The 27,781-nt window shown below is 44.3% G+C and overlaps 2 protein-coding genes across 2 annotated transcripts; one reads left to right on the plus strand and one right to left on the minus strand.

Annotated features, from left to right (window-relative positions):
• Positions 1 to 712: 712 nt before the first annotated feature.
• On the plus strand, positions 713 to 3,620 carry LOC308157943 (uncharacterized protein; the record flags this gene model as incomplete). Its single annotated transcript, XM_080531537.1, has 6 exons — positions 713 to 760; positions 893 to 930; positions 1,145 to 1,432; positions 2,276 to 2,312; positions 2,913 to 3,079; positions 3,612 to 3,620. Exons 2-6 carry the CDS (start codon positions 913 to 915, stop codon positions 3,618 to 3,620), a joined length of 519 nt encoding a protein of 172 aa, XP_080387663.1. The 5' UTR covers positions 713 to 760; positions 893 to 912.
• Positions 3,621 to 5,658: 2,038 nt separating this feature from the next.
• Positions 5,659 to 6,622, minus strand: LOC308157944 (heterogeneous nuclear ribonucleoprotein H-like; the record flags this gene model as incomplete). The annotated part of the gene is made up of 4 exons (XM_080531538.1): positions 5,659 to 5,699; positions 5,852 to 6,002; positions 6,208 to 6,356; positions 6,538 to 6,622. 4 exons carry the CDS (start codon positions 6,620 to 6,622, stop codon positions 5,659 to 5,661), a joined length of 426 nt encoding a protein of 141 aa, XP_080387664.1.
• Between the last annotated feature and the right edge of the window lie 21,159 nt (positions 6,623 to 27,781).

Raw genomic sequence — 27,781 nt, forward strand, 5'->3', positions numbered from 1 at the left:
GGCACCCGTGATGGCCATCCGGTGCGTATGTAGGTGCGCAGGGTGGATAGCAAAGGGTCCTGTTCCGATTCCCGCTGCAGCTCCTCTAGTGACACTGCTGTCTGCAGGGGCCCATGCAACATCTGGATGAGCTCTGGCTCTGTGTCGTCATCCGGAGAGACAGTTGGGGTGGGGGCCTCGATAGACCGAGAGAGGAGGTCGGCCACTACGTTGTCCCTCCCCGGGGTGAACCTGAGCTGGTAGTCATACTGCCTGAGCCGCTCCCCCCACCTGTGCAAACGGAGAGGCCTGTGCCCACTGCCTGAGGCTGTAGTGGCTTTGATGGCGTAGGAAATTCATTCGTGGCGGCCCGCCACGAATAAATGCATATAGAGGAAACACTGGTAATGGTTTGATTTCAAATCCAAACTGTTGGAGTATAGAGCTAAAAGAAGACAAAGTCTTTCCAATAGTTATGGAGGGCACTGTATATCTGAAAATCTAAGTCAAAATAGAGGACAATGCCTTTAAAAATTCTGGCGGTTACAGTCCACGTTGTATGTATTTGTGTAATTTTGGTCTCTGCCTTATCCTAGAATGACATTTAGCAAGTGATCTTGCATTTGTACATATCCATTTCTACATTCCATTGTGATTGTGGCATTAAAGTTCATTCTTTTTTCTGTTCAAACAGCTGTTGCTGCTACGATTGTGTCGGTAGCAGTTCTTGCTTTCGTCGTTGTTGTGTGTTGGAAGAAACGAAAGCTCTGTGAAAGGACAGGTAAGTTGAGGCGATTGTGTCAAAGTTCTCTCTACACTGCATAGCACACCGTGCGTTTCACTCAAACTGTGATGACGGTGATGCCAAAAAAAGCTGTCAATGAAATGCTTAGTCACACTTCCTCTGTTCTAGGAATTCATAGTCCAACTGAGATGGAGAAGGTTGTGGTGGTGAGTCAGCTATTTATTTGCTTATATGCAAAGTCATCAAACACTGCATGTGTTTGGAACAATGTGACGTATGGGAAATAAGATATGTAGAAATACATGTATGTTTTGCATAACAAAAAGGAAGTGTTAGAGCAATGAAAAAATAATAATACATAACAGAAAGTAAAAAAGGAACATTCTGCTCCATCCGAAACACATCTTTCTCATCTCCCAGGACGACGGAGAAGCAAACAACCTGTCGACGGAGGAGAGGCAGAACGGGCGGAACGCGGATCTGGATGACTACCCTCATCTTCGCCATCCTCTCTTGGAGCAGGCGGGGCAGCAGGCGGTGGGTGCCAAAGCCTCATCCGCTGAGGATGAGGACAAAGGCTTGGGCGACAGCCTCTCCAACACCGCCAATTCCTCCCAGTCCAGTCTGTCTCCACCGCCCTCCGCCCCCCTCCCCAGATCCTCCTCCCCACGCCCCAGCCCTGTGTTGCCGAGGCAGCCTGACACTAGGGTGAGAGCAGCAGTACAGGGCATGCTCATTTACTTACCTTCGCCCTTCCCAAAACTTCCCTCTACCTTCTAAAGCCCGGCCCAGATACTTTTTGGACGGTTTTGACATGCTGTTTTATTGATCTGAACTACCCAGTTTTAGAATGTGTCCTGTCACCGTCTCCGAGATCTCAAATCTTTGCTTAAGGCCGAAGATGAATCAGTTGCAGCACTTGTGTTGACAGTGGGCTTGTTATAACTAGCTTTCTCGCTAGTTGGATCACTCAGATAATGCAAACAAACGTATTTTGTTTATGCGATGGAAATCCGGCTAGCTTGCAATGTCATTTCAGTTAAATCAAATCAAATCAAATAAAATGTTATTTGTATAGCGCATTTCTTACAAGATGCAGTTACCTCTTCTACAGTTGTGATCAGAACTTTGTGTCACTGCGTTTCATCTCAATATTGTAAAACTGGGCAGTTTTGTCTCTTCTCCTCTCAGCTGTCGTATCTGGACCGGGCTCAAGTCTAAGCCTTTTCCATCCATCTCCTCATAGATGCCTTAGACCTCTAATCTGGGTCTCGTCCGACATTCAGCTCATTCTTGTTCCCGTATGCTCCATTTAGGCTGCTCTCACACTGCGCTTGAGTGTTGTATGTCAGTGCAACACATTTGTTTTATGCCAGGAAAAGGCACAGTGTTAACTGCCTCTTGCACATGATCTGTTTGTTGTAAGAAACAGTTGACTAGTGTTGAATATTTGACGACAGTAGAAGTGCTTTAAGTTGCAAGAATTTGACTGATACACTTCATTTTGTAAACTGATACACTTCATTTTGTTGTTGTTTCTTATCTTTGTAGGAAGAGGTCCAATTCAGAAAACTCGTTCCTTTGAATGGTAAGAGCACACCTTCTATAGTTCCATGGTTTTAGACTTTTTAACCCTTTAGTCACCCTTTACTTGTGCTCCATAAAAAGCATTTATTGTGTTATTTTTAATTTAACCTTTATTTAACCAGGCAGGGCCAATAAGAACTAATTCTTATTTACATTGGCGGCCTGGCAAAAGACAAAAGCCTCTTGGGGGGTGGGGGGGGAGGGGCTGAAAAGAAATCAGGTTATATGTTAAAAACAAACAACACACGACATCCAAAATTCCAGCACAGTTAAAAGAGTAAAAACATACGTACATCTCCACATCTCCTCCACTTACAGTCACAGCATCAAGTTAAAGGGACAGCATCACACATCCATATAAACCCGCACAACATTAAGCACAGCAAAAAGCACACTAACAGCATTAGAGAATTAGCAATACATACACACATTTACACATATACACATTTGGACAGACACAGGAAGTCAAACAGGCATGCATGGGACAGACAGTAAGCAGCCAACAGGGGGGGGTTGGAAAAACAGTTGCATGTGTCAGTGAGAATGGTTGGGATATAATGTCTGAGTGTTTTAATGGAGGCTGTATACCTTTTGTTTCCAGGTGACGAGTCCTTGAAGAAATGTTTTGAATTGTTTGAAGAGATAGACGTCCGCTGTCACAACAGATTCTTCAGGCACATCGGACTCCACGATAACGCTATAAAGAATCGAGATCACCTTCCTCCTGAAGAGAAAGTTTATGAACTATTGACAGTGTGGATGGAGAAGGTGGGCATGAAAGCCGACATGAATGACCTCATCAAAGCATTGCTACATTTTAACCAAAGATTATCAGCTGAAAATATTATCGAGCAAGCCATTAAAAATGATTATTATGAACGAAGAGGAATGAGCGATGAATCTCCCAGTGTCAGTTCTAGGGACTAGAACTTCTTTACAAAAGGGAAAAAAAAGAAAGAAAGAAAAAGGTGCAAATGGGGAAGACCTAGGTAGGAGTTACAACCGAGCCCCGTTACAATGTGGTTAAGCGTTCTCAGGTACTTGCTCTGGCAAATGTGTGTGGGCACATCTGCACAATTTGGGAAGAGTCCTTTTTTAGCCATAAGCCACAAGGTCCTGACCAGGGGCGAGTTTCCCTGTAAAATCTGTTCACACATGCCCCTTAGGCCTACCAGGTAAATGCCATGGAATTTACTGGAAAAGCTCTTATGTGTGAAAGGGGTTATAGTCTGTGTAGGCTACTGGTAAATACATTTAGGCTAATAACCAGTAAATCAACCCATTGTTTGTGTTTTAACAGGGTGTGTAATGCAAAGCCCATTTTTCATAACTAATTCGGATGAAAGCTATTGAATGCTTAATTTCTCTTCGACAATGTACAGTGAAGTGAAGTTATGAATACTAATCTCAAAGTGCAAAGTAGTTCGACCAAAGTTTCTGAGGTTGCTTAGCAACGTCCACATACCCAGCCAGCACGCCCACGTGGGTCCCATATGGTTTCAAGGTGGGCTAACCCATATGGGCCTCATGTCGGCAATGTTAGCGGGATCCACTTGGGTCCCAACTGGGATGCCCATGTGGGCTTTAGGTGGGTTCTACCTGGGCCCTAGGTGGGCCCCAACTAGGCAAGTCTATATGGGACCGAGGTGGGTCCTAACTGGGATGCCCATGTGGGCTTTAGGTGGGTTTTACCTGGGCCCTAGGTGGGCCCCAACCAGGCAAGTCTATATGGGACCGAGGTGGGTCCTAACTGGGATGCCCATGTGGGCTTTAGGTGGGTTCTAACTGGGCCCTAGGTGGGCCCCAACCAGGCAAGTCTATATGGGACCGAGGTGGGTCCTAACTGGGTTTGGTTGTGCAATGGTTCCTTTGATTTCCAATGTGGGTCCTAATAAGATTTAAATATAAATAAAATAGATTAAGCAGTATTTGACATGAACCGTGTTAATTCTTGTAAACACACCTAAAATAAAAATTGGGTATAACATTTTACACGTCTTAAGTTTTACCAGGATGAAAATAGACAATATATATTTTGACAAATTTATTAAAAACAATATTACAACAAGATAATAAAAATACAATGAAAATAACAATGCAGCAGTGTAAAGGTGCAGGAAAAGGCACACATCAAATGTACAGGTGTACATACAGTATATACATACAAATTGTGTGTTCAGTTCAGTTCAATGCAGTTTAGTTCGGTTCCTAAGTATTCCTGTGTTCAGGATACGGCAATTAACTCAGTGACTTAGTTCAGTTCAGACACGTCCATACACTCAGTACACTCAGTGACTCAGTTCGGTTCGTTAGGTTCAGTTCAGTTCAGTTCTGTTCAGTACAGTACAGTTCAGTTGCAGTTACAGTAGTGTTCCTGAAGTTTTCGTATGTTCAGGTCACGGCCGTTCACTCAGTGACTCAGTTCAGTTCGGTACAGTTCCAGTTCGGTGGGGGTGTGGCAGGGTAGGGGGGGGGGGGGGGGGGGGGGCGGAGGTGGGGGGTTGGTGGTGATGGTGGGGGTAGTGGTGGAGTCACCACCCGCCACCCTGCCCCAAGCCTGCAACCTGCAACCTGCTGCCCACCGAGCAGTTGTACAGTTTAATGGCTGATGGGACAAAGGAGTTATTGAACCGCTTCGTACCTGCTGGCAGTGCGATGAGCCACCAGCTGTGGCTGCTCTTCCGCCCCGCGAGGATGGGGTGGTGTGGTGTGGTGTGGTGTGTCCAAGCAGTGCAATAAAAAAAAGATCTTGGGCCCTCTGTGCGTGTCTCTTCAGCCTTTCGGTTTTAATCCCCAGTGACAGAACCAACCACAGGGCAGCATTGTAGAGAAAGAGAGACAGAGACTTTGCCTACTGGGTTGGTGCATCATCCAGTTGTAGAAGCTGTGTCCGAGGTCTAACTCTTTTTCCACCTCTATCGCGAGCTCCAGTGAACCACTTGGAGAGAGCCTTTTCTGCATCCTTGTGGTTGGTTTCTTGAGTGAGGGCATTTTTCTTTAGTCCCCCTAATAGAAATGACAAGAGGCCAACTGTTAGAAATTATAGCATTATGGAACTTTCTTGAGTGACATCAGTTTAAATGTTTTGAAGATTTGTTGTGCCCCGTTTCCATTGCTGTATATACTGTCTTTGCTGTGGCATACCTTTTATTGGTATACATCAAATGTGTTGCCAAATTAAAAATGTAAAAGTTAGACTGAGCAATTCAACACTCAAACTTACCATATACTGTATGACATCATAAAGGCGCATTTCTCTGAACTTCCTCTTGCTGTGACGTCCATGAAGGTTGAACTGGACTGCCAGATAATTTGAGAGGAGGTACGGCATCATTCTTCTGGTAGCATCATCCAGTGAAGTACCTCCGATATCTCCAACCATGGCAACCTGAGTGCATGGGGGGAAAAAATCACAGGAAGGAAAAGCTGTAAGTGCCCAATATAAAATAGCCAGACCTGCTAGACTAATGTCAAAAGAGAGTGACCGTGGGTGCACATGACTGGATTGAAGGAGAGAGGAGGGTGAGCTCTCACCCTCACCTGAGAAGAACTGGACGATCTCCTCCTTGCTGCAGCCGAAGGGCAGGCCGCGCAGCCGCACCAGGCCGTCCCCCTCCGTCTCTGGGCAGTTGGGACCAGTGTGTTTCATCACCCAGTCCATCTCCACATTGTTCGACTTAAACACAGACAAACACATAAACATGTCCTGAATTAACATCCAATCATGCAACCGGTAGTCTCTTAAACGAGAGCGGCCAGCTGCGTCGATCTGGCAAGCTAGACTATAAAACCTATGTTTTTAGGCCATACCACCTCCTTACTCATGGTGAAGTTGTTAGTGATTAGTGTATTGATGAATATGCATGAAAAAAATAAATAAAATAAATACCTTCCACATATCTGTGCCCCAGGGTCTCTCTGTCTTTCTTGACGGCGATCTTCAGGTCGTCTTCGGTCTCCAGCTCAACGAACGCCTCTCCGCTGGGCCTGCCCTCCCGGGTGTAGGTGAAATGGATACTCGTGCCATTGTTTGCAACTTTACAATCTGGAAGACAAATCAACAGTTGTTGAATTTTCCCCACACACACACACACACACAAATGCCTTTGAAGAGTCTTAGTAGATAATCAGTGATAGGCTAAATCTGTTGAATGAATGCCAAAAGCTTAGTTTTTAGACGACTAAAACCAGATTGGTGTTCATAGTAGAGTATCCTATCTTCTCACCTGAGAAAAACCTGGAGACTTCGTCCACAGCGCAGGACCAGGGGAGGCCCCGCACGCGTACCACAAACCCTTCTCCATCAGCCATGATGGTCGTGTAGTCTGGATAGTCAGCCCTGGGAGACGCACAAGATCACACAATGTAGATGAATGAATGGTCTTTATTGTCATTAATACAGTACAGGTACCATACAACGAAATTTGGGAGGGGGGGCTCCCCTGGTGCTAGGAAAAAAATACTAAAACAAGGGAAAAGAGCTGGTTTACATAAATAAAGGCTATGTACACTATCCACTATACTATACTATACAAATAAAACACTGTGCTGTACTCTATGCTATGCTATAAATATCCTAACATTTCCTATCTCTGAACCTTATGTGCACGAGGGTTGTCATATTGCACATAGTGTTATAGCTTAGCTAACATACAGTTGGCTGACTGGTAGCCGAGATCATCAAATGCCAGATCATGGTCATACTCATAAAGATCGTTGGATAGTGTGCAAATTGCGTTTGACTAATGCATATGGGGATACGTGAGGCTAACATACTCAGGCGCCATTTCAGAGGCAGAGCGCATCATTAAAACAGTCCTGGGACTAAAACCATTGGGACCAGCGTGGATCTAGTCTATTTGCAGAATGCACACGCGAGTATGCTGATTTGCAAAATAAACGACTGGCCTTTCCCCACGTTGGTTTGTTTGTTGATATACGTCGACCCATGATTCATCCAGATTATTGAGAGTACATTCTCTGTCACGACACAACATGTCTACAGTGCATGTGTCGATGAGTGTCCTCTGTACACAGGTCACATGAGAGCTGAGGGAGTCAGGACGAGCCCCCTCTGAAACCTCAGGTCAGACACCAGGGGATCTATCTCAAGTTTCAAGTTTATTGTTACATCACATTACACAAGTGTAAGAGAGTAACATTCTTAGGCTTCGGTTCCTGACATTGTGTTGCAGCACAAGACATAAGGCAATAGACATAATTCAAGAAAGTAACAGTAGTACAGGACATACATGGAGAAAAAAAATGGGCATAATACCAGATAAAGGTGACAATAGTACAGATAAGACAGAATACACTAGTGGTGCAACTAGTGATAATAGATCGTTCAGTAGTAAAGTGGCTAGGAGCTTAAGGTTTCTGTAGTCCGTTTACATGGGGTGTGCTTGGGGAAGATAGTCAATTGTCTACTACAGTGGGCTTGATCATGAGCCTGATCGATCACATGTTTCTTTCAGCTGTCTCAGAGCTCCAGGAAGTGTCCAAAGAACACACTCCGGCCAGCAGACGGTGAGAGATGAGAAAAAGAATTCAGTGAACATTATCTCTCTAGAAAGAGGATGAGAGCGACTGAAATATAAATTGAATATTAAATATAGTTTTTTTTTTTTTAAGGGGGGGTTAGTAGGAGTGGCTTGACATCTATGGCCCTGTCCATAATCCCAGGTGCCATTTTTTACATTTTGTCAGGGTGTAGAGGGCAAGTAGCAACGTGTACTAACATTTTCATGTCAAAAGTCAATTCTTAGAATTGTAACTGATGGCTAATGGGTGAAGATACTCTACCTAATAATGGTGTGTGTGTGTGTGTGTGTGTGTGTGTGTGTGTGTTTATGTGTGGGGGGGGCAGGTCTCCCATAGAAGAGGAGGTGGTGGTGGCTATGGAGGACATAGTGGAGGAGTGTGTCGACCTCCCTGAGAGAGAACCAGAGCTCACCCCTGAGAGCCTGCTGAGGTAAATGTCGATGGGTCCAACTGCATTTTTCACAATCAGTTAGTTGATGGATGCTAAATGTCATTTATCGATCGTGCATGCTATATTTATGCTGACTTAAATTATCTTGTTTATTCAAACTCGTATCTATGTCCACGATGTAAAATAAATAACTGTAATGTTTAGACCACCTACTGCCACCTGGTGGTAGACTAGATACACTGTCAAGAGTCAAGACCCGGTCATGCGCGGTCTGGAGTCAGTCAATGCATATGCTGTAATGCGAGCACGTCGAATAACTAAAGAGTCCAATTGATATCCAGTGTGTGTCTCATCATTTATACATTATATTCTTGCTACACGTCAGAATATCACAATGGCGACGAGGATTCAAAGTGGAAACGCCACCAGTGTCGATTTTTGAAGGAGGAAGAAGAAGAATCCGTCCGGAAAAGTCGAAGTGAGTAGTTAGCTAAGCTACCCAGGCTAACGATAGCATCATGCAGTCGGCATTTTCGGGCCACATGGCCATACAGCCATTCGACACAGAAACCGATCCCAGTTCGCTTGGAACGCGATGGAACAAATGGATCAACCGATTTGAAAATTACACCGTAGCCACAAACATCACTCAAGAAATAAGGAAGAGGGCACTGCTGCTTCACTTAGCTGGAGAGAGAGTCCATGATATCTACGACACGCTGGCTGACGACAGTGATGACTATGAAAACACAAAAACGAAGCTCCACGGATATTTCTCACCGAAAAAGAACACACAATACCTTGTGTACAAGTTCAGACAAGCCATACAGCTTCCCGGTGAGTCTTTAGACACATTTCATACCAGACTGAGGATGCTAGCTAAAGATTGTGAATTTGCAGATGCAGACAGAGAAATAGTCGCGCAAATAATACAGAGCTGTACCTCAACACGGCTGCGCAGGAGAGCGCTCAGAGAGCCAAACATGACTTTGACTAATATGTTAGACCTAGGAAGAATGTTAGAGATCTCTGAACAACAGGCAGAAAGCATAGAAGAGAAGGCTGTCACCGCAATTAATGCACTGCATCTCAAGGGCGCCAAACAGCAACATGCAGCATACAGGCGCAAAGAGAAGAGCTTGCAATGTAGAAACTGTGGAGGAAATTATCCACACGAGGGTGACTGTCCAGCCAGAGGGAAGGACTGCAGGGCCTGTGGAAAGCCTAACCACTATGCCAAACACTGCCGTGGTCAGAAATTAGCACATCAAAGCCAAGAGGAAGACACAGCTCACTACAAGCAGCGGAGCACTAAGAAAGTGAACCAGGTGACAGCATGCTCCGAGACCAAATCAAGAGACTCATCAAGTGGAGACGAAAGGTATGCGTATGTAATCAACAGCACAAGTATACAGCAACCCCAGACCAACATCAAGCTGAATGGTGTCAGTGTTAAAATACTGATTGATTCAGGAGCAGCTGTCAACATAATTAATGAAGATGTGTTAAACACACTTGACCCAAAGCCTATGCTCAGCACAGCCATGATCAAAATATTTCCATATGGGTCCAACAACGCTCTACCTATCATTGGTAAATTTGCATGCAAAGTACAGGCTACTAACAAGCGGACAGAGAGTGTGTTCTACGTTCTCAGAGGCGACGCCGGACAATCTCTGCTCAGCTACGCAACTGCCAGTGAACTAGGGCTGATCCAGATCATCAATATGGTGAACACGCCGCCAGTGATGCCACCCAGTGGGCGTACTGTCGCAGATGAACTCGTGCAGAGCTACCCAGAGCTTTTCACCGGAATCGGAAAGCTGAAAGACTTCCAGGTGAAACTGCATATAGACCCCGACATCCAACCGACGTGCCAGCCGCACAGACGGGTCCCTTTCCATGTCCGTCAGAAGGTCGAGGCGGAGCTTCAGAAGCTGGAGAACGACGGTATCATTGAAACTATATCTGGACCAACACCCTGGGTTTCCCCGATCGTCACACCACCGAAGCCAAAAGACCCTGATCAAGTCCGAATCTGCGTTGATATGCGTCAGGCGAACGCAGCAATTCAGCGAGAACGACATATCACCCCAACAATGGACGATGTAATACACGAGCTGAACGGTGCCAAGGTATTCTCGAAGTTGGACCTCACAGCAGGCTACCACCAGCTCGAGCTGCATCCAGAGAGTCGTTACATCACAACGTTCACAACACACCTCGGGCTAAGAAGATACAAACGGCTGAACTTCGGTATATCATCCGCCGCTGAAGTGTTCCAGAACGCCATCTGCCAGACGCTGCAAGGTATACCGGGCGTGAAGAACCTCAGCGATGACATCATCATCTATGGCGTCTCTCAGGAAGCACACGACGACACTCTGAGAGCAGTGTTTAAAAGACTGAAAGACAGTGGTTTGACACTCAATCGCAACAAATGCGAATTCAACAAGCAGCGCCTTGAATTCTTTGGGTTCATTTTTTCTGCCGACGGGATTTCTGCAGATCCAAAGAAGGTGTCAGCCATTCACGACGCCAGCGACCCCAAAGATCCAGGTGAGATCAGAAGTCTTCTGGGCATGGCCAACTACTGCGCCAGGTTCATAAAAGACTACTCAACCATCACTGCACCGCTCCGTGGGCTCACGAAGAAGGACGCTCCGTGGCAGTGGGGCAGTGATCAAGCTACGGCACTCCAGACGCTCAAGGACAGCCTGACGAGCGACACAACAATGTCATATTTCGATCCCAGGAAGGAGACGGAGCTCATTGTTGATGGAAGTCCGGTGGGGCTAGGCGCCATCCTCTGTCAGAAAGGAGGAGGGGGAGAGAAGCGCATCATAGCCTACGCCAGCCGCGCACTCAGCGATGTAGAAACGAGATACTCGCAAACAGAACGTGAGGCCCTAGCCATCATCTGGAGCTGCGAACATTTTCACCTGTATCTGTATGGACATCCATTCACCATGGTAACCGACCACAAACCATTGGAGATGATATGGAATAACCCGAGATCAAAACAACCTGCACGGATCGAGAGATGGGGCCTCAGACTACAGCCGTACAACTTCAGAGTGGAATATAGAAAAGGAGCTGACAATCCAGCTGACTACATGTCTAGACACCCCCTCCCGGTACAGTCGTCACAGAACACAAGAGCATCCAAGGTTGCAGAGGAGTACGTTAACTTCGTAGCACTTCAAGCAACACCCAAGGCGATGACACTACAAGAGATACAGCGAGAGACATTGAAAGACACAATCCTGCAACAGGTCAGTGCACACATCATAAATGACTCATGGCGTTTCATCACAGACCGCTCACCAGGTGCTGCTGCACTGAAACCATACAAGCTCGTCAGTGATGAACTCACAGTGTCCACAGGTAACGACATCATACTGCGAGGCACCAGGATTGTCATACCTGCAGCTCTACAGCAGAGGGCGCTGCAGATTGCTCATGAAAGCCACCAGGGCGTAGCTAAGACAAAGGCCCTACTCAGAGAAAAGGTATGGTTCCCTACCATAGACCAACAGGTAGAGACCATCACCAAGACCTGCCTCCCATGTCAAGTGAACACTCCAGTCACCCAGACCGAACCACTCAAAATGTCTGAGCTGCCAGACGCACCATGGCACAGTGTTAGTGCTGACTTTTATGGCCCACTCCCATCGGGAGAATATCTGTTAGTTATAGTCGATGACTACACACGATACCCAATTGTTGAGGCTATTCGATCTACCTCAGCAAACACAGTCATACCAGTCATGGACAAAGTCTTCTCCATGTTTGGAATCCCAAGAGTTGTTAAGACTGACAACGGACCTCCTTTCAACAGCAACCAGTTCGCTGAGTTTGCCAACTACCTAGGGTTCAAGCACAGGAAGATAACACCTCTATGGCCACAAGCTAATGCCACAGCTGAGAGATTCATGCGCACCGTCGGGAAAGTAATCAGAATCGCCCAGATGCAGAGGATGCCATGGAAACAACAGCTGCACGTCTTCCTGCGTGAGTACAGGTCCACTCCCCACAGCACGACGAACACGTCACCTGCCGAGTTACTATTCCAACGGAAGATGACCACCAAGCTACCCTCAGCAGACACAATCACCATCCCTGCTGACGAAGAGATACGCAGAATCGACAGAGAGGCCAAGGCAAAGATGAAAGCTCTTTCAGATGCTCGACGACACGCTACGCCTTCTAACATCAAGCCAGGAGACACCGTCCTGTGTCGTCAACCAAAACAGAAAAAGCTTACTACGCCTTACAACGCAGAGCCGCTCACAGTCATCGATGTCAAAGGTTCCATGATAACAGCTGGAAGAAGTGGTTACACCACCACTAGGAACAGTTCATTCTTTAAGAAGATTGTCCGAGACAACCCAGACACTCTAATGGACTTAAGTTCAGAGGTCAGTGAGGAAGTAGGCCCAGCTACGCCTCCACCCGCACCTCCGCCGAGGTATCCAGTTAGGGAGAACAGACAACCTCCCGCATACCTGCGTGACTTCGATTAAAGAGCAGGAGTACCAAAGGACTGTTAACATGTTCTTCTGAGTTAACAATGTTCCAAGTTAATGGGCTGTTATACATCTATATAAATCTGAGAACAATAGACTGATTAAAGTAACACAAAGAATGTATTTTGATTTGCTACTTTGTTGAGAGCCATGTTTTAGTTCAGGAACCAGTGTATGTGCTAAATGTTATGCACTTTATCATTTATTTTAAAAAAGGAGTGATGTAATGTTTAGACCACCTACTGCCACCTGGTGGTAGACTAGATACACTGTCAAGAGTCAAGACCCGGTCATGCGCGGTCTGGAGTCAGTCAATGCATATGCTGTAATGCGAGCACGTCGAATAACTAAAGAGTCCAATTGATATCCAGTGTGTGTCTCATCATTTATACATTATATTCTTGCTACACGTCAGAATATCACAATAACCATTTCATAGGTCTGTGTTTGAACTGTGAAGTTAGTCATGTCAGTTTGCCTGTGTCTCAGCATCACTGGAGATCGCTGGGTGTTTTGTTTTGAAGTATTGAAGCATTACAGTTGCCAAATGGTGGTATGTGAATTTACTATTGCAAAGTTTACATTGAACAACATTATCGTGAGCAGTGGCAATAGCCCATGGCAACAACTGAGAGGGGATGAATGAACTCAGCAAGGTTGTTAAATGAATGAAAAAACACGGCCACATGCATTTTTTAATCTCACAAATACTGAGTACTTGTAATGGGGTTTTTCGATTTGTCGATTAGATATCTTTGTATCGATGCGGAAGTCCGTGATTGACTGATAGATAAATGGATCAACCTTACCCGTCCCTACCGAGCACCCTTCATCAGAGAACCACAGGTAAACCACTATCAATGCTACAATAAACACTCCTCTCTCCTCTTCTTCATCTCCCTCTCCAGAAAGGTGTCATTGGAAGAGGACTTCCACTCTCTGCTGCCCCCTGATGCAGACCGCAGTACTGCAGCTCAAATGTTCTTCCAACTGTTAGGTGAGGAGTTGAATGACTGAATTGATGATAGAGTGCCATATAATGGCGTGTTAAATTGGATTTAAATCTGAAGATTGCTCCCCATTGCTGTCAGGATTGCAGAGTCTCTCCCTATCTTCTGCCATAGACTTCATCTTTTCAGGCTACACCTTAACTGTCCCTCCTTAAACCTCTGAATCCCCCTGTTCAGTTTCTCAACTGTATATTACCAAAAAAAGGTGTCCACTAAATTCCAAAAATGTAAATGGAAAGACTGACTTTACTTTCCACTTCACTTTTGGCCCTGAAAAGTGGGCTGACCTTATTTATTTTAGAATAGAACTTTGTTGTCCAACCAAAGATGGACCACTGTTTGGGGCTCAGCTCAGGCATTAGACACTTGTAGGACTACATGGGGTCGGTCTTCTGGTTCTGGTGTGTTCTGACCTGTATGCCACTGTGTTTGTCCAGAGCGGGTGACTGGCAGAGAGCTGGGTGTGTGTCAGGGGCATCCCTACGGCCCCATCACTGTCATCCCCTCCCACTCCACCCGGACAGCCTGAGGTACAGAGTGGGACCTGGAACCCTCTCACTGACGCTACTGCTTATGTTAAGGTCACCATGGTTACGCGTCGTTGGCTTTGAATGTTTCTAAAAACCGGAATTAGTTGTTTGATTATCACGTGTTTCTTTGTGTTGTTATTCTGCCAGTTGTGTATGTCTGCTGTGTGTTTCAGGCACAATTTTACCAAAACTGTTGTGAATACATAAATAATAAAATTGTATTAATTTAAAGCTATGAGAGGTTAGTAGTAGTAATTCTGTTATCTTAAATACAAGATAAAAAAGAATACAAGATACTTTCATTTTCACACAAACCAGTTGGTGGATTTAGTTTTCATGGGAGCGCCACATTCACATTCACCTTCACCTCACCATGAGAGCAGACAGTCCAGCGGGGCTGGAGGGGTGGGAGGTCAGTGTGTGTGTGTGTGTGTGTGTGTGTGTGTGTGTGTGTGTGTGTGTGTGTGTGTGTGTGTGTGTGTGTGTGTGGCTCTGGAGATGAGTGGTTGAGGGGGTCAGTGACAGTGTGTGTGTGTGTGTGTGTGTGTGTGTGTGTGTGTGTGTGTGTGTGTGGCTCTGGAGATGAGGAGTGGTTGAGGGGGTCAGTGTGTGTGTGTGTGTGTGTGTGTGTGTGTGTGTGTGTGTGTGTGTGTGTGTGTGTGTGACTGGAGATGAGGAGTGGTTGAGGAGGTCAAGAAGAGTCAGAGGGAGGATAGCCCGGCCCCAGAGGGAGAATGAATGAATGAATGAATGGTCTTTATTGTCATTAATACAGTACAGGTACCATACAACGAAATTTAGGAGGGGGGGCTCCCCTGGTGCTTGGAAAAAGACTAAAAACAAGAGAGCCACGGGTAAAATAAAAAAGGGAAAAGAGCTGGTTGACATAAATAAAGGCTATGTAGTATGTACACTATCTACTATACTATACTACTATACTATACAATAAAACACTGTGCTGTACTCTATGCTATGCTATAAATATCCTAACTTTTCCTATATCTGAACCTTATGTACACAAGGGTTGTCATATTGCACATAGTATTGTTGCACATTCATTTAAAGTGTCGCAGTTAGCAGGTTTGAAATGTTCACAGTTGTATTTCAATATTGCACTTATGTTTACAATCTAGTAGCTGCCATCAAGTTGTCTAGATTGTCCAGGGCCTAGAACCTAGGTCTTTGCTGTGTTCAGGGCCTGAATGGCCCTAGGGTAGAAGCTGAGCTTCAGTCTGTTTGTCCGTGCGAAGAGGGAGAAGAGGAAGAAGAGGAAGAGGAGGAAGAGGAAGGAGAGGAAGAAGAGGAAGAGGAGGAGCCCAAGGCTGGATGCTGCTTCTGTGAGTCTGCTGACGGGAGAAGGCTGTAGGGTTGATACTGCACGAACTAGCTAATCCTCAACATTACTACAAGCATCAATACACTAGGAGACACAATGTAATCCTTGAAAAACCATGAAGTCTGTGTTAAGTTAATGTCTCTCTCCCTCCCTCCCTCCCTCTCCCTCTCCTCCTCTCTCCCTCTCTCCTCCTCTCTCCCTCCCCTCCTCTCTCCCTCCCTCTCTCCCTCCCTCTCTCCTCCTCTCTCCCTCTCCTCCTCTCTCCCTCCCTCTCTCCTCCTCTCTCTCTCTCCTCCTCTCTCTCTCTCCCTCTCCTCCTCTCTCCCTCTCTCATCCTCTCTCCCTCCCTCTCCTCCTCTCTCCCTCCCTCTCCTCCTCTCTCCCTCTCCTCCTCTCTCCTCCCCTCCCTCTCTCCTCCTCTCTCTCTCCCTCTCCTCTCTCCTCCTCTATCCCTCCCTCCCTCTCCTCATCTCCCTCCCTCTCTCCTCCTCACTCCTCCTCTCTCCCTCTCTCTCTCTCCCTCTCCTCTCTCCCTCTCCTCCTCCGTCTCTAGCGGCTGTCTTCAGGAGCATGGCGTCGGCAGTCGGCAAGGGGCTGTGTAAGGGGCTGTGTGAGGGGCTGTGTAAGGGGCTGTGTGAGCCCTTCAAGAAGGCCTCAAAGACCCAGAAGACACCTGAATGTCTGATTCACTAAATGTGTTTAAAAAAAAAAAATTAAATTCTGTGCATTCAACCTAATGTATTCCTTGTAATTTTAATTAATTTAATTTTGCCATTTAGCAGACGCTTTTAATCCAAAGCGATTTACAATTACGAATTACAGGGACATTCCCCCTGGACACTTATAGCCCTGGAGTAACTGAGGGCTAAGTGCCTTACTCAAGGACACACTAGTAGTGGTGTGGTTTCAGGCTAGATTTGAACTCACAACCTTCCGATCACAAGTCCAACTCACTGTCCACTAGACCACCACTACCCCTTGTCTTTTGTCATTTCACAGTTGGATTTAATCATCCACATTACCAGAGTGATTCATTGACACCGAATAGGAAATACTCCTACATTTACTCCTCACAGCCACCAGAGGGCGCTACCACTACACCATTGTGTGTCTATAAACATAATTATTTCATGTGTTTCTACCAACATGTTTTAGTAGGAGATGGCAATTAGAACGTATTAAGGCCTACATGTCTTAATAACCAGGGTTCCCTTTAAGCACACATTCAAACAGTGATGTTAGTTAGGACTATGGAGCAATTCTTTAAGGTAGTTGGTTAAACCAATAGGAGCATAGCTCCCCTATGGGGCGGAGCTCCATGAAATAGAACAGCGTAAATCACAATGTTAGAGGTCTTTTATGCTATTATGAGAAAGTAAAAGTATTTTTGGTTCGGTATGGAACTGTGGCGGAACAATAGGTAATTGATGGAAACACTGAAAGTAGCAGTCTGGACATAATGAGTAGTCGACTGTTCCTGAGATCTCCTTCAGCTGGCTCAGTTGTCCTCCATCTTGTTTTTCAGAAGTAGGAGGGGACAACTCCCTGTGAACTGAATCTCCTACAGGCGCTAATATGGGGAAATAACAACATATTAAATAAATATGAAAAGGTGTTCCTGTGGAAAGGCTATCATATATTAAGTTACTTATACCCTATAAACAATTTAGTATAGGTAAGGTGTTGCCCTCTCTGATGGTACCCATATCTGGTCTGTCCCATAGACTATCAAGGAAAACCCCCATTTCAAAGATACAGGGCCTGAACATGTTGTAATCTGTGTATCTGTAATCTGTTGGTTTTCAACTCTAGCTTTTGCCCTAATCAGCAAACCTAGAGGTTACAAATGTAACACAGGTTCTCTGAAGGAGATAAGGGAGACCCTCACAATGGGACACGCATTCTGTATACCTATTCACTGAAACCCTCAGAAACCCTCTTCACTCACACCTGGACAAGCTGAGGAAGCCTGCAGGCACGTAGCCCCACCTAGTGCCCAGCCTATAAAGGCTTATGCATAACTCATTTATATATATATATATATATATATATATATATATATATATATATATATATATATATATATAGATAGATAGATAGATAGATAGATAGATAGGTAGCAGTGGAGGCTGGTGACTTCCAGAATTGAGGAGGCCAAAAAAAATTCCGCTTGCTCGCTTCACTCGCGATGGAATGTTCCCTGTTCTTCTTATCTGTCTTTGTTAAAAATTATTAATTTGTGTTTGGTGGTACTGAAGGGATTGGGACACTCTCAGGATGGTGGATGAAGCAGCTTTTATTGCCTGCACAATGGGTCATCAAATAAACAAAACAATTGGCATGAATCTCTGGTCCGCCTGCAGCAGCTATTGTCCCTTCTGCTCAGGCTCACAACATTCACCACAACATACTACATACAATCAATGACATGTCAAAAGCACTCAAACACTATGTCAATCAGACACACAACATACAATTCAGAACAATACTTCATCCATTTCTAATATTTATCCTGCAGAACAGCACTCATACGCGTGTGGCGGAAAAAGGTACTACACGGAGGCCAGGCCTCCTGTGCCCACCCATTTTCAGTGATTTGGCCAATCACATATTGCCATGAAAAAAATTGCATTACATTGACTTCTATGAGAAACCACTTTCCGACAGGAGGCCTGGCCTCCGTGTAGTACCTTTTTCCGCCACACGCGTGTATGAGTGCTGTTCTGCAGGATAAATATTAGAAATGGATGAAGTATTGTTCTGAATTGTATGTTGTGTGTCTGATAAAACATATAATTATTGCTTTTTTAAATTGCTCTCTCTTTTCTCTCAAATTATTGGGGAGGCCAGGCCTCCTCCACCTCTATGGAGGAGCCTCCACTGGTAGATAGATAGATAGATAGATAGATAGATAGATAGATAGATAGATAGATAGATAGATAGATAGATAGGTAGGTAGGTAGGTAGGTAGGTAGGTAGGTAGGTAGATAGATAGATAGATAGATAGATAGATAGGTAGGTAGGTAGGTAGATAGATAGATAGATAGATAGATAGATAGATAGATAGATAGATAGATAGATAGATAGATAGGTAGGTAGGTAGGTAGGTAGGTAGGTAGGTAGGTAGGTAGGTAGGTAGGTAGGTAGGTAGGTAGGTAGGTAGGTAGATAGATAGATAGATAGATAGATAGATAGATAGATACACAAATGGACAAAAGTATGTGGACACAATTATCATCTGGGGCTGTTTTCATGGTTTGGGCTAGGCCCCTTAGTTCCAGAGAAGGGCTATCTTAATGCTACAGAATACAATGCGATTCTACAGAATTGTATGCTTCCAACTTTGTGGCAACTGTTTGGGGAAGGCCCTTTCCAGTTTCAGCATGACAATGCCCCCATACACAAAGTGAGGTCCATAATGACATGGTTTGCCGAGTTTGGTCTGGGAGAACTTGACTGGCCTGCACACAGAGCTCTGACCTCAACCCCGTCAAACACCTTTGGGATGAATTGGAACGTTGACTGCAAACTAGTCCTTCTCGCCCAACATCAGTGCCCGACTTTATTAATGCTCTTGTGGCTGAATGGGAGCAAATCCCCGCAACCATATTCTAAAATCTAATAGAAAGTCTTCCCAGAAGAGTGGAAGCTACAGTACAAGGGGGGGGGGGGGGGGGAGTAGACTCTTAGGAGACACAGTATAGGCTAGATCCTCACAAGAATCAGATAATAACACACAAAATGTGATACGATGTAGCCTACGTCACGTATAGGGTCTATACTTCCTCAACATGTCTAAATGGTTTACTGCTGCTTTATTGACTGTGCGTCATTGTGCCTTGACTGTGTAGAATGACCTTGGAATATGAAATATGAAGACAAAAGCTCTAGTGTCGTATTGATTGGATCCTCTAATGAGCTCCTCAGTCTGGATGTGTTTTACCTGGAGTTGTAATTAACTAAACACCGTTAGGCGACAGGCCCACTCTCAAGAGTCATGGTCATTATTATCCCCCTCAAACAGATCAGGCATCTCAGTCCAGTTAGGGTGTAGTAACATTCTTCTACCACTGAGTGGCGCTGTCACCCTACAATGATAATAAATCTCTCAGCGACCCACGCAATAATGTAAGGGTGCACACAGGGCCACTGCGTTGCGTTGCGTTGCACCGGAAGTCATTCATCTCAATGGGGCCGTTGCGTTGATCAGTTGCGTTGCTCTGCATTGCGTTTCTTGACCGTCAGGGTGCGGCAATCAGTAAAAAAAAAATCAGCTTTTTGCGTTGCGTTGGATCCGTCAAAACAACCGGAAGTATCGAATCCCAGCTCGCCAGATCCGGATATGGCTGGGGCGCACACAGAGAGCGGCATATTGGGCGGCCGCTCTCGAGGGCGGTATAGGAATAGTTCCGGACAAGGATCCGTCGCGCAACAGCGCCCCCGGGGTGCCGGAATAACGGTGCTGGGCTCGAGGAGCCAGTCAGCTAGTCTGCCTGGCGATCTCCTCTGGGGCTGCCGGCCACGGGGGTCGTGGGGCGGATCCTACGCAATAGGCAGGGGATAATTGGATGCTAGGTTGGGTTCAATTGGCTACCAAATTGGGTGAAAAATGGGATAAAATCTGAAAAAACAAATAAAAAAACTAAAAAAACAACCGGAAGTAGTTTCTTGCCCTGGAGCTCTCGCCTCAGATTTTAAATCCTCAATTTTGGCCGCCATTGGCTAAAATCTGTAATTTGGCTCTACAACTGTTAATATGTCATTTTATGAAGTTTTTATGTTTTCAGGCGAGAAAGTAACTATATATATTCACAAAATGTGTCCAGTTTATCAAAATAACCCGTTTATATATCTGATCTGACGTTTTTTCCCCCACTTCTGTGGGAAACTTCGCTAGCAACACGAGTAGAGCTTACCGTCTGCATCGCACGTTGAAGTACGTCAAGTCCATCCCACCAGGTTGCGCAACGCAACGGCCCTGTGTGCACCCGGCGTGATCAGAAGTTCTGATTCAGAACGTATCACTACATAATCTTGTAGTCACAATGTTTTAACATTCCGCACATAGTCAAGTTCACTCACAGAAGTTTTGACCTGCCAGAATATACTCGACTCTCTAGCGAAATCCGTTTGTCACTGCGTTTTATTAGTATTCACAAGTATTCACGATCAATAACCATTATTGATTGTTCTTCATTAGGTATTTATTCCTCCAATGCATCAGAAATTACATGTTCAGTATAATATTTTTGATATGTGTCTATATTTTATAGTTACTTGCTGTTTTAACTCGTTGGTTTTTCATGTTTCTCCCTCCCTTATGTTACCATGACCACAGTTAATATGGAGGGTGGTTATGATTATGAATTCCACAGGGAGGTAACTTGAAACAATAGTCAGGCACAAATGCACAGGAGATAAACTGTTAACACTTTAATGTGTGTCTCCCTCTTTTGCAGAAAAAGCTCATGAAGGCGTTCATGTTGCTGAAACATCCGGTGGAGGTCCCCTCCTATATAACAGCTAAGGACATGAGGAACTGGCTGTTAACGGAGAGGCCCTTCCTGCTGGATGAGTGAGTGATTTCTTTTTTTGTGATCAATTTTTTATTATTATTTCAGGGAATAATACAAGGGAGTGGTAACAAAAACTTAAACTCAGGAGAGAAATACAATGACAAAATTCAAGTACAAATACAAAATTCCCATAAACCTGCTGGCTATGTCTATGAAGTCTAAGATCCACCTCTGCATAATCAAAGATGAGTGAGAGATTTTATCAAACTGTATAGATAGGTTGATATATTCTATGGATAGCAGTCTGATACATTATCAAACTGTATAGATAGGTTATTCTATGGATAGCAGTCTGATACATTATTTTATTCACATGAAGGTATGATGACATGGCAGAGAAAGAGCCCAACTTACAGCTCCATCTCCTTGAACTTGTAAGTAGCCTACTAGGACAACACATGAACATGTTTACTGACATACCCAGCAATAACAGGCAGTAAATTCATTTTATTAACATATTAGTGCCCTGACTCTCCTGCAAGAAATAATGTGGAATGTTGTGCACAGCTCTGGAGAGCCGAGAGGCTCCTCGGAATGGAGAAGATGGAGGAGGAAGTCCGCAGGGAGATCCAGGATGAGCACCGCCTCTCACTGCTGATGGGCAGAACGGTATGACAACACAACACACTGCTATTTCCTGGAGACAAACCTCAAAGTGATTGCTTGAGTCAACTCTCTGTCTGTCACATGAAGGTAACCATGGAGGGGATGGACCTGTTCCTGTGCAAGACCCGACCGGCTGCGGAGGAGGCGGTCAAGAAGATCCTCCTTCCTGTCCTCGCCTCACTCCTGAAGGAGGTCACTCTCTCCAGGGTATTTCGATTGGTTGGAGATCTCTCCCCAGAGATCGTAGAGATGGCCTATGAACATCTCCTGGCTAGATAATACAGAAGCATCATGCCTACTGTAAATGGACTGCACTTATACAGTGCCATATTCCAAAACGCTTTACAATGGCCTCTCATTCACCCATTCACACACACATTCACACACCAATGGCGGCAAGGTACCATGCAAGGCGCTGGCCCGCTCACTGGGAGCGATTTGGGGTTCAGTGTCTTGCCCAAGGACACCTCGACACGTGGCCAATCAGAGATTGAATCTCTGAACCGGCAACTTTGCGATCATTAGACGCCGGCTCTACTTCCTGAGCCACAGCCGCCCCATACTGTAAAATCTTATTTCACTTAAGAATGGCATCACAGAACAAGGCATCACATTACTGCAGTTAGGATTTTAGATAACAACATACAGGCATATATTATATTATTAAATATTATTTATTATAGATATTTTATTTTTATTTTATAGAAGTGACCTAACCCTAACCCTAACCCTAAATCCTTAACAGAGAACAGGTCAGAGGCCAAACTGAAGACCTCCACCATGGAGAAGACATGGGAGGCTGCTGCTGCCAGGGACATCAGTGGGCTGATGGAGAATGCAACTGCCTCTTTTCTCTCCCAGTCTGGAGAGGAAGTGCCTAAAAAGTATGTTCTCTCTGCCATCACCAAGGCCATGGCCCAAAATAATTAAGACAACAAAATTCTGTTATGAAAATATAAAATCAGTGCCCTTTGCAGTGACGAGATGATGCATTAAAGTTAAGTGTATTACAAATGAGCCACGATCACAATAACATTAATGTTTTCCTGTGTAAGACACTACAGGAAATAATGTGTTGCTGTTCCTACTCTTAGACTGCTCTCCTCTGTTTGTTTACAGCCCTCAGAGCTCATGGCTATTGATTCCAGTGGTACGTTACTTTTACTGTTAATTTTCTAAAATCGCAACGAGTTAACATCATAAAACAAAAACCCTCACACCAATCATTGTGTCTAAAGTAACAGTTGCATTAATCATTTAATAAATGGAAGAACACTCAAGTATCTTGTCCTTCCTTCACAGAGGATAAAGCCACCAAACTGAAGACGAAGAAGAAGAAGGGAGGAGTTCGGAGGTTCTTCAGACGCGTTTTCAAAATGATTAAGTGCATAGAACAAGAAGACCACTGAGACAGCCCCCCAACACACACACACACACACACACACACACACACACACACACACACACACACACACACACACACACACACACACACACACACACACACACACACACACACCCACACCCCCCCACACACACACACAGTGGCTGTTAGAACAGGTGGCATAATTATAATGAATTAAAGAATGCTTAAAAAAAATATTGTGAACTGTAGCTACACGGACAGTTCTTCACCCTTTCACAGTTGTCACCCTTTTTACATAACATATAGTTAAAAGTCCCAGTGCTGTTATACTGTATATCGTAACTCATGGAATGCCTCTTGTCCAATCAAATTACTTGGTCGGAACTAACTGTTGTATATATTATTATCACTTTGGTTACAGTCACAGATATTTAGATTGTTGTATCTAAGGCAAGTAGAGAAAGGCGATTGGTCAAAACAGGTAATCCCACATCTGATTGGACCAGAAGGTAATCTCATCGCTGATTGGACCAGTAATAACCAGTAGTAATTCAGTCTTTGTCAACAGCGGGAATCTCCTCACTCGCGGACTTTCCTGAGGGGATTTAGGAGAATCATCACATAGTTTGAAACCCGAATAATTCATTCCGAGATAGCTACCGACCAACCCCGTTTCCTTTGCAACGTTGGCACTTTTGTGAGAGTGAGGAAATGTTTTATTATCCTAATGTTCTTCGACGTCGCAGTGGCTGCTTTTCCACCATTTGGTAAGTCCATGACAACATATAGCTAGCTAAGAGTTTAGCTTGATGCTAACAACCTCACTGAAAGGGATCTAGCTCATATAACTCAACTGGAAACTAAAGCCTGCACCTTTTCAGTTCAACCTGTGAGGAATAGCTGGATATGTATTTGTATGTAATACCGCTTACATTCTTTGGGAAGAACCCTGATGTTACAATGCTGTTGGCTGTTCCATCTAGTTAATGTGATGTTCCTAGTGTATTCTGAGGTAATGAAACATAGTTAATGTGATGTTTCTAGTGTGTTCTGAGGTAATGTAACATAGTTAATGTGATGTTTCTGGTGTATTCTGAGGTAATGAAACATAGTTAATGTGATGTTCCTGGTGTATTCTGAGGTAATGTATTCTGAGGTAATGTAACATAGTTAATGTGATGTTCCTGGTGGTATTCTGAGGTAATGTAACATAGTTAATGTGATGTTTCTAGTGTATTCTGAGGTAATGTAACATAGTTAATGTGATGTTCCTGGTGTATTCTGAGGTAATGTAACATAGTTAATGTGATGTTCCTGGTGGTATTCTGAGGTAATGTAACATAGTTAATGTGATGTTTCTAGTGTATTCTGAGGTAATGTAACATAGTTAATGTGATGTTCCTGGTGTATTCTGAGGTAATGTAACATAGTTAATGTGATGTTCCTGGTGTATTCTGAGGTAATGTAATATAGTTAATGTGATGTTCCTGGTTTATTCTGAGGTAATGTAATATAGTTAATGTGATGTTCCTGGTGTATTCTGAGGTAATGTAACATAGTTAATGTGATGTTTCTGGTGTATTCTGAGGTAATGTAACATAGTTAATGTGATGTTTCTAGTGTATTCTGAGGTAATGTAACATAGTTAATGTGATGTTCCTGGTGGTATTCTGAGGTAATGTAACATAGTTAATGTGATGTTCCTGGTGTATTCTGAGGTAATGTAACATAGTTAATGTGATGTTCCTGGTGTATTCTGAGGTAATGTAACATAGTTAATGTGATGTTCCTGGTGTATTCTGAGGTAATGTAATATAGTTAATGTGATGTTCCGGGTGTATTCTGAGGTAATGTAATATAGTTAATGTGATGTTGTTGGTGGTATTCTGAGGTAATGTAACATAGTTAATGTGATGTTCCTGGTGTATTCTGAGGTAATGTAACATAGTTAATGTGATGTTGTTGGTGGTATTCTGAGGTAATGTAACATAGTTAATGTGATGTTGTTGGTGGTATTCTGAGGTAATGTAATATACAGGCATGATAATCGCTCACCTTTCGGCGAAATTCGCCGTTTTGAATCCAAAATAGACATCCATACTTTTTTTCATTTTTTTTTTCTTTCAATCTTGTAATTCTGCATGTGACCACCACTAGAGTACATCTAAAAGAAATCAGATATGAGCACATGGAAGCTAATTTTTCCACAAAAAAACCTTTCCGCCGGGACCGCCTAGCAGGTTCCGGGTCTCGTATCCTTCTCACCTTTTTCACCCCGACCCATTTTCATGCCTGATCTGGGTGGTTTTAGGTTGGCAGCCACGAAAGGAACCAGAATAACACGCAGGGAGCTTCTGAAGGTCAATGTTGGGAAAACATGGTATGTAAACCCCCCCCCCCCCCATCCCCTCCACTGTCTGAGGGAATACGACGTATTGATTTAGCATTATGGTTTTATTGAAACTTCTGTCACAGCAGTACTAATTCTTGTACAGACCTTTCTGATCTCTTCAGACTACATCTTACCTGTCCTGCATTGTAACTGCCAATGGCCCCTGGTCATAGCATAGATTACTTTCTTGTAATGACTGATGCATAGATGATTCACTTACTTCAGACAAATGTATTTGTGTAAGTCGCTTTGGATAAAGGCATCTGCTAAATGCTTAATGATGTACATTGTGTGTCAGACTTTACAGTACAGCATGAGGCCACCAGACATAGGTTTAAATAACACATGTTATATTTCAAATATCTGTGCTTGACTGATGGCGCCTGGAGCAATTGAACCATTGTTGAATAATCCCCAAAAGTGCAAATCATGCCATTCAGGGACTCCAGACAGGCTCAAGTAAACGCTCAAGTATTTGAAAGGATTTCAAATAGTATTTGACCCAGGTCTGAAGGTCACACACTGGTGCTTTAGATCAGAATCTTTGATGGGTGTGTGTCTGATATGTGTCACGTTGATCCTAGTGATGACATCATGGACTATGTGATGGTGCGGGTGCCTCCCCTCCAACCAGGCCTCCCCCGGCCCCGCTTCTCCCTCTACCTGTCTTCCCAGCTCCAGTACGGCGTAGTCATCGTCTACCACCGCCAGTGTGCTTTTCTTCTGGGTGAGAGAGGGAGGGAGGGAGGGAGTGGGGCTGGGGGAAGGCAGGGCATTTTATGCCCTGAAATGAAGGGCATAACAAATGTCATTGTGGAAAGAACTGCTGTCGATACACACAGAAATGAGAGTAAGGTAAAGTAATACATCAGTCACACAGTACCTTGACCTCATGATATACTGTAGTAACTTCCCTGCTCTTTTCCAGATGAGATTCAGCAGACCATCGAGCGCCTGCTGCGTTCCAAGATACACATAAGCATCGACTTGCCTGAGCCTGACAGGTCAGGGGACACACATCATACATGCACGCTTACACACACACATACACAATGTCACCCACACACCTGCCCCAGAGTAGGCATTTACCATCCTCTCCCCTCAACACACTCAGAGTAAAGGGTTCGTTTTAGCCGTACTTCTCAGAAGTTCTCAAAGCTAAAAAGGGAAATATTAGTTTATTCGTTAACGATCGCGGTTAATTTGGCAAACCTTTACGCGGTAAAAAATTATAATTATAATACGCGAATGAATCATATTACCACGGTATATACAGAACTCTATATTAGTTACTGGGTTCAGGTTGCAATCTCATCTGGAGTCATGGGTTCAAATCCTGCTTCTGACAACTTTGTTTTTTGCTTACATGTTACTAAATATGAAATACGGTGGAAATACACAGTAGTATTCGTTCAGTGGACCACTGACCAACAACGAGTGTTGGGTCATCGGAAATCTGAAGAGCCGCTCGTTTTGTGTGTTTGAGCTAATTCCCCTTCCTCTCACAAGGCTAAAGTACGGACCCCCCTGGGGTCCCAAGGGTTAGGGTTAGGCCCTACCAGGATTAGGGTCAGGGTTAGGGTTAGGTTTAGGGTTAGAATCCTTGCGATCGTTCTGGCTCGTAGGGCCTAACCCTAACCATAACGAATTACTAAACCGAGGGAACAAATTACTAAACCGAGGGAACTAATTACTAAACCGAACGAACTAATTACTAAACCGAGGGAACAGATTTACTTAACCGAGGGAACGGATTCACACATCAAGTAATTTTTTCCTACCATGTGACCCCAGGGGGGCTCCGTACTAAAGTGATCTCAAGAACGAATGGTATACTTTAACCTGTGTCCTTCTTAGTTTATGTAGGAGCTAAAGTATACAGTATTCTGTGATAGCAGTTCGAGAATGAAAACAACAGTGATCAGTTTAAAGAAAGAAACTGTCTGAAAGCAAGACATAAGCAAGACAAACTGTCGATTTCTGAAGTCCTGAAAGTCGGAACAGCGCCACAAAACCAACCAGTGGTCGAACAACAAATAAATAAAGTGTTTACAGGTTTTCGCTTTAACACTAACATCCAAACCTCAAACACAATGACCAAAACCTGAAACTGGTGTATTTTATCTCACACCAATTCTGACAAACACATTTCTTGCCTCTCACTACTAAACCACCCAGTCTTTGCCACTC

The sequence above is a fragment of the Nansenia antarctica genome (genome assembly GCF_963989245.1).
Source record: "Nansenia antarctica genome assembly, chromosome: 5".
NCBI classification, from domain to species: domain Eukaryota; kingdom Metazoa; phylum Chordata; class Actinopteri; order Argentiniformes; family Microstomatidae; genus Nansenia; species Nansenia antarctica.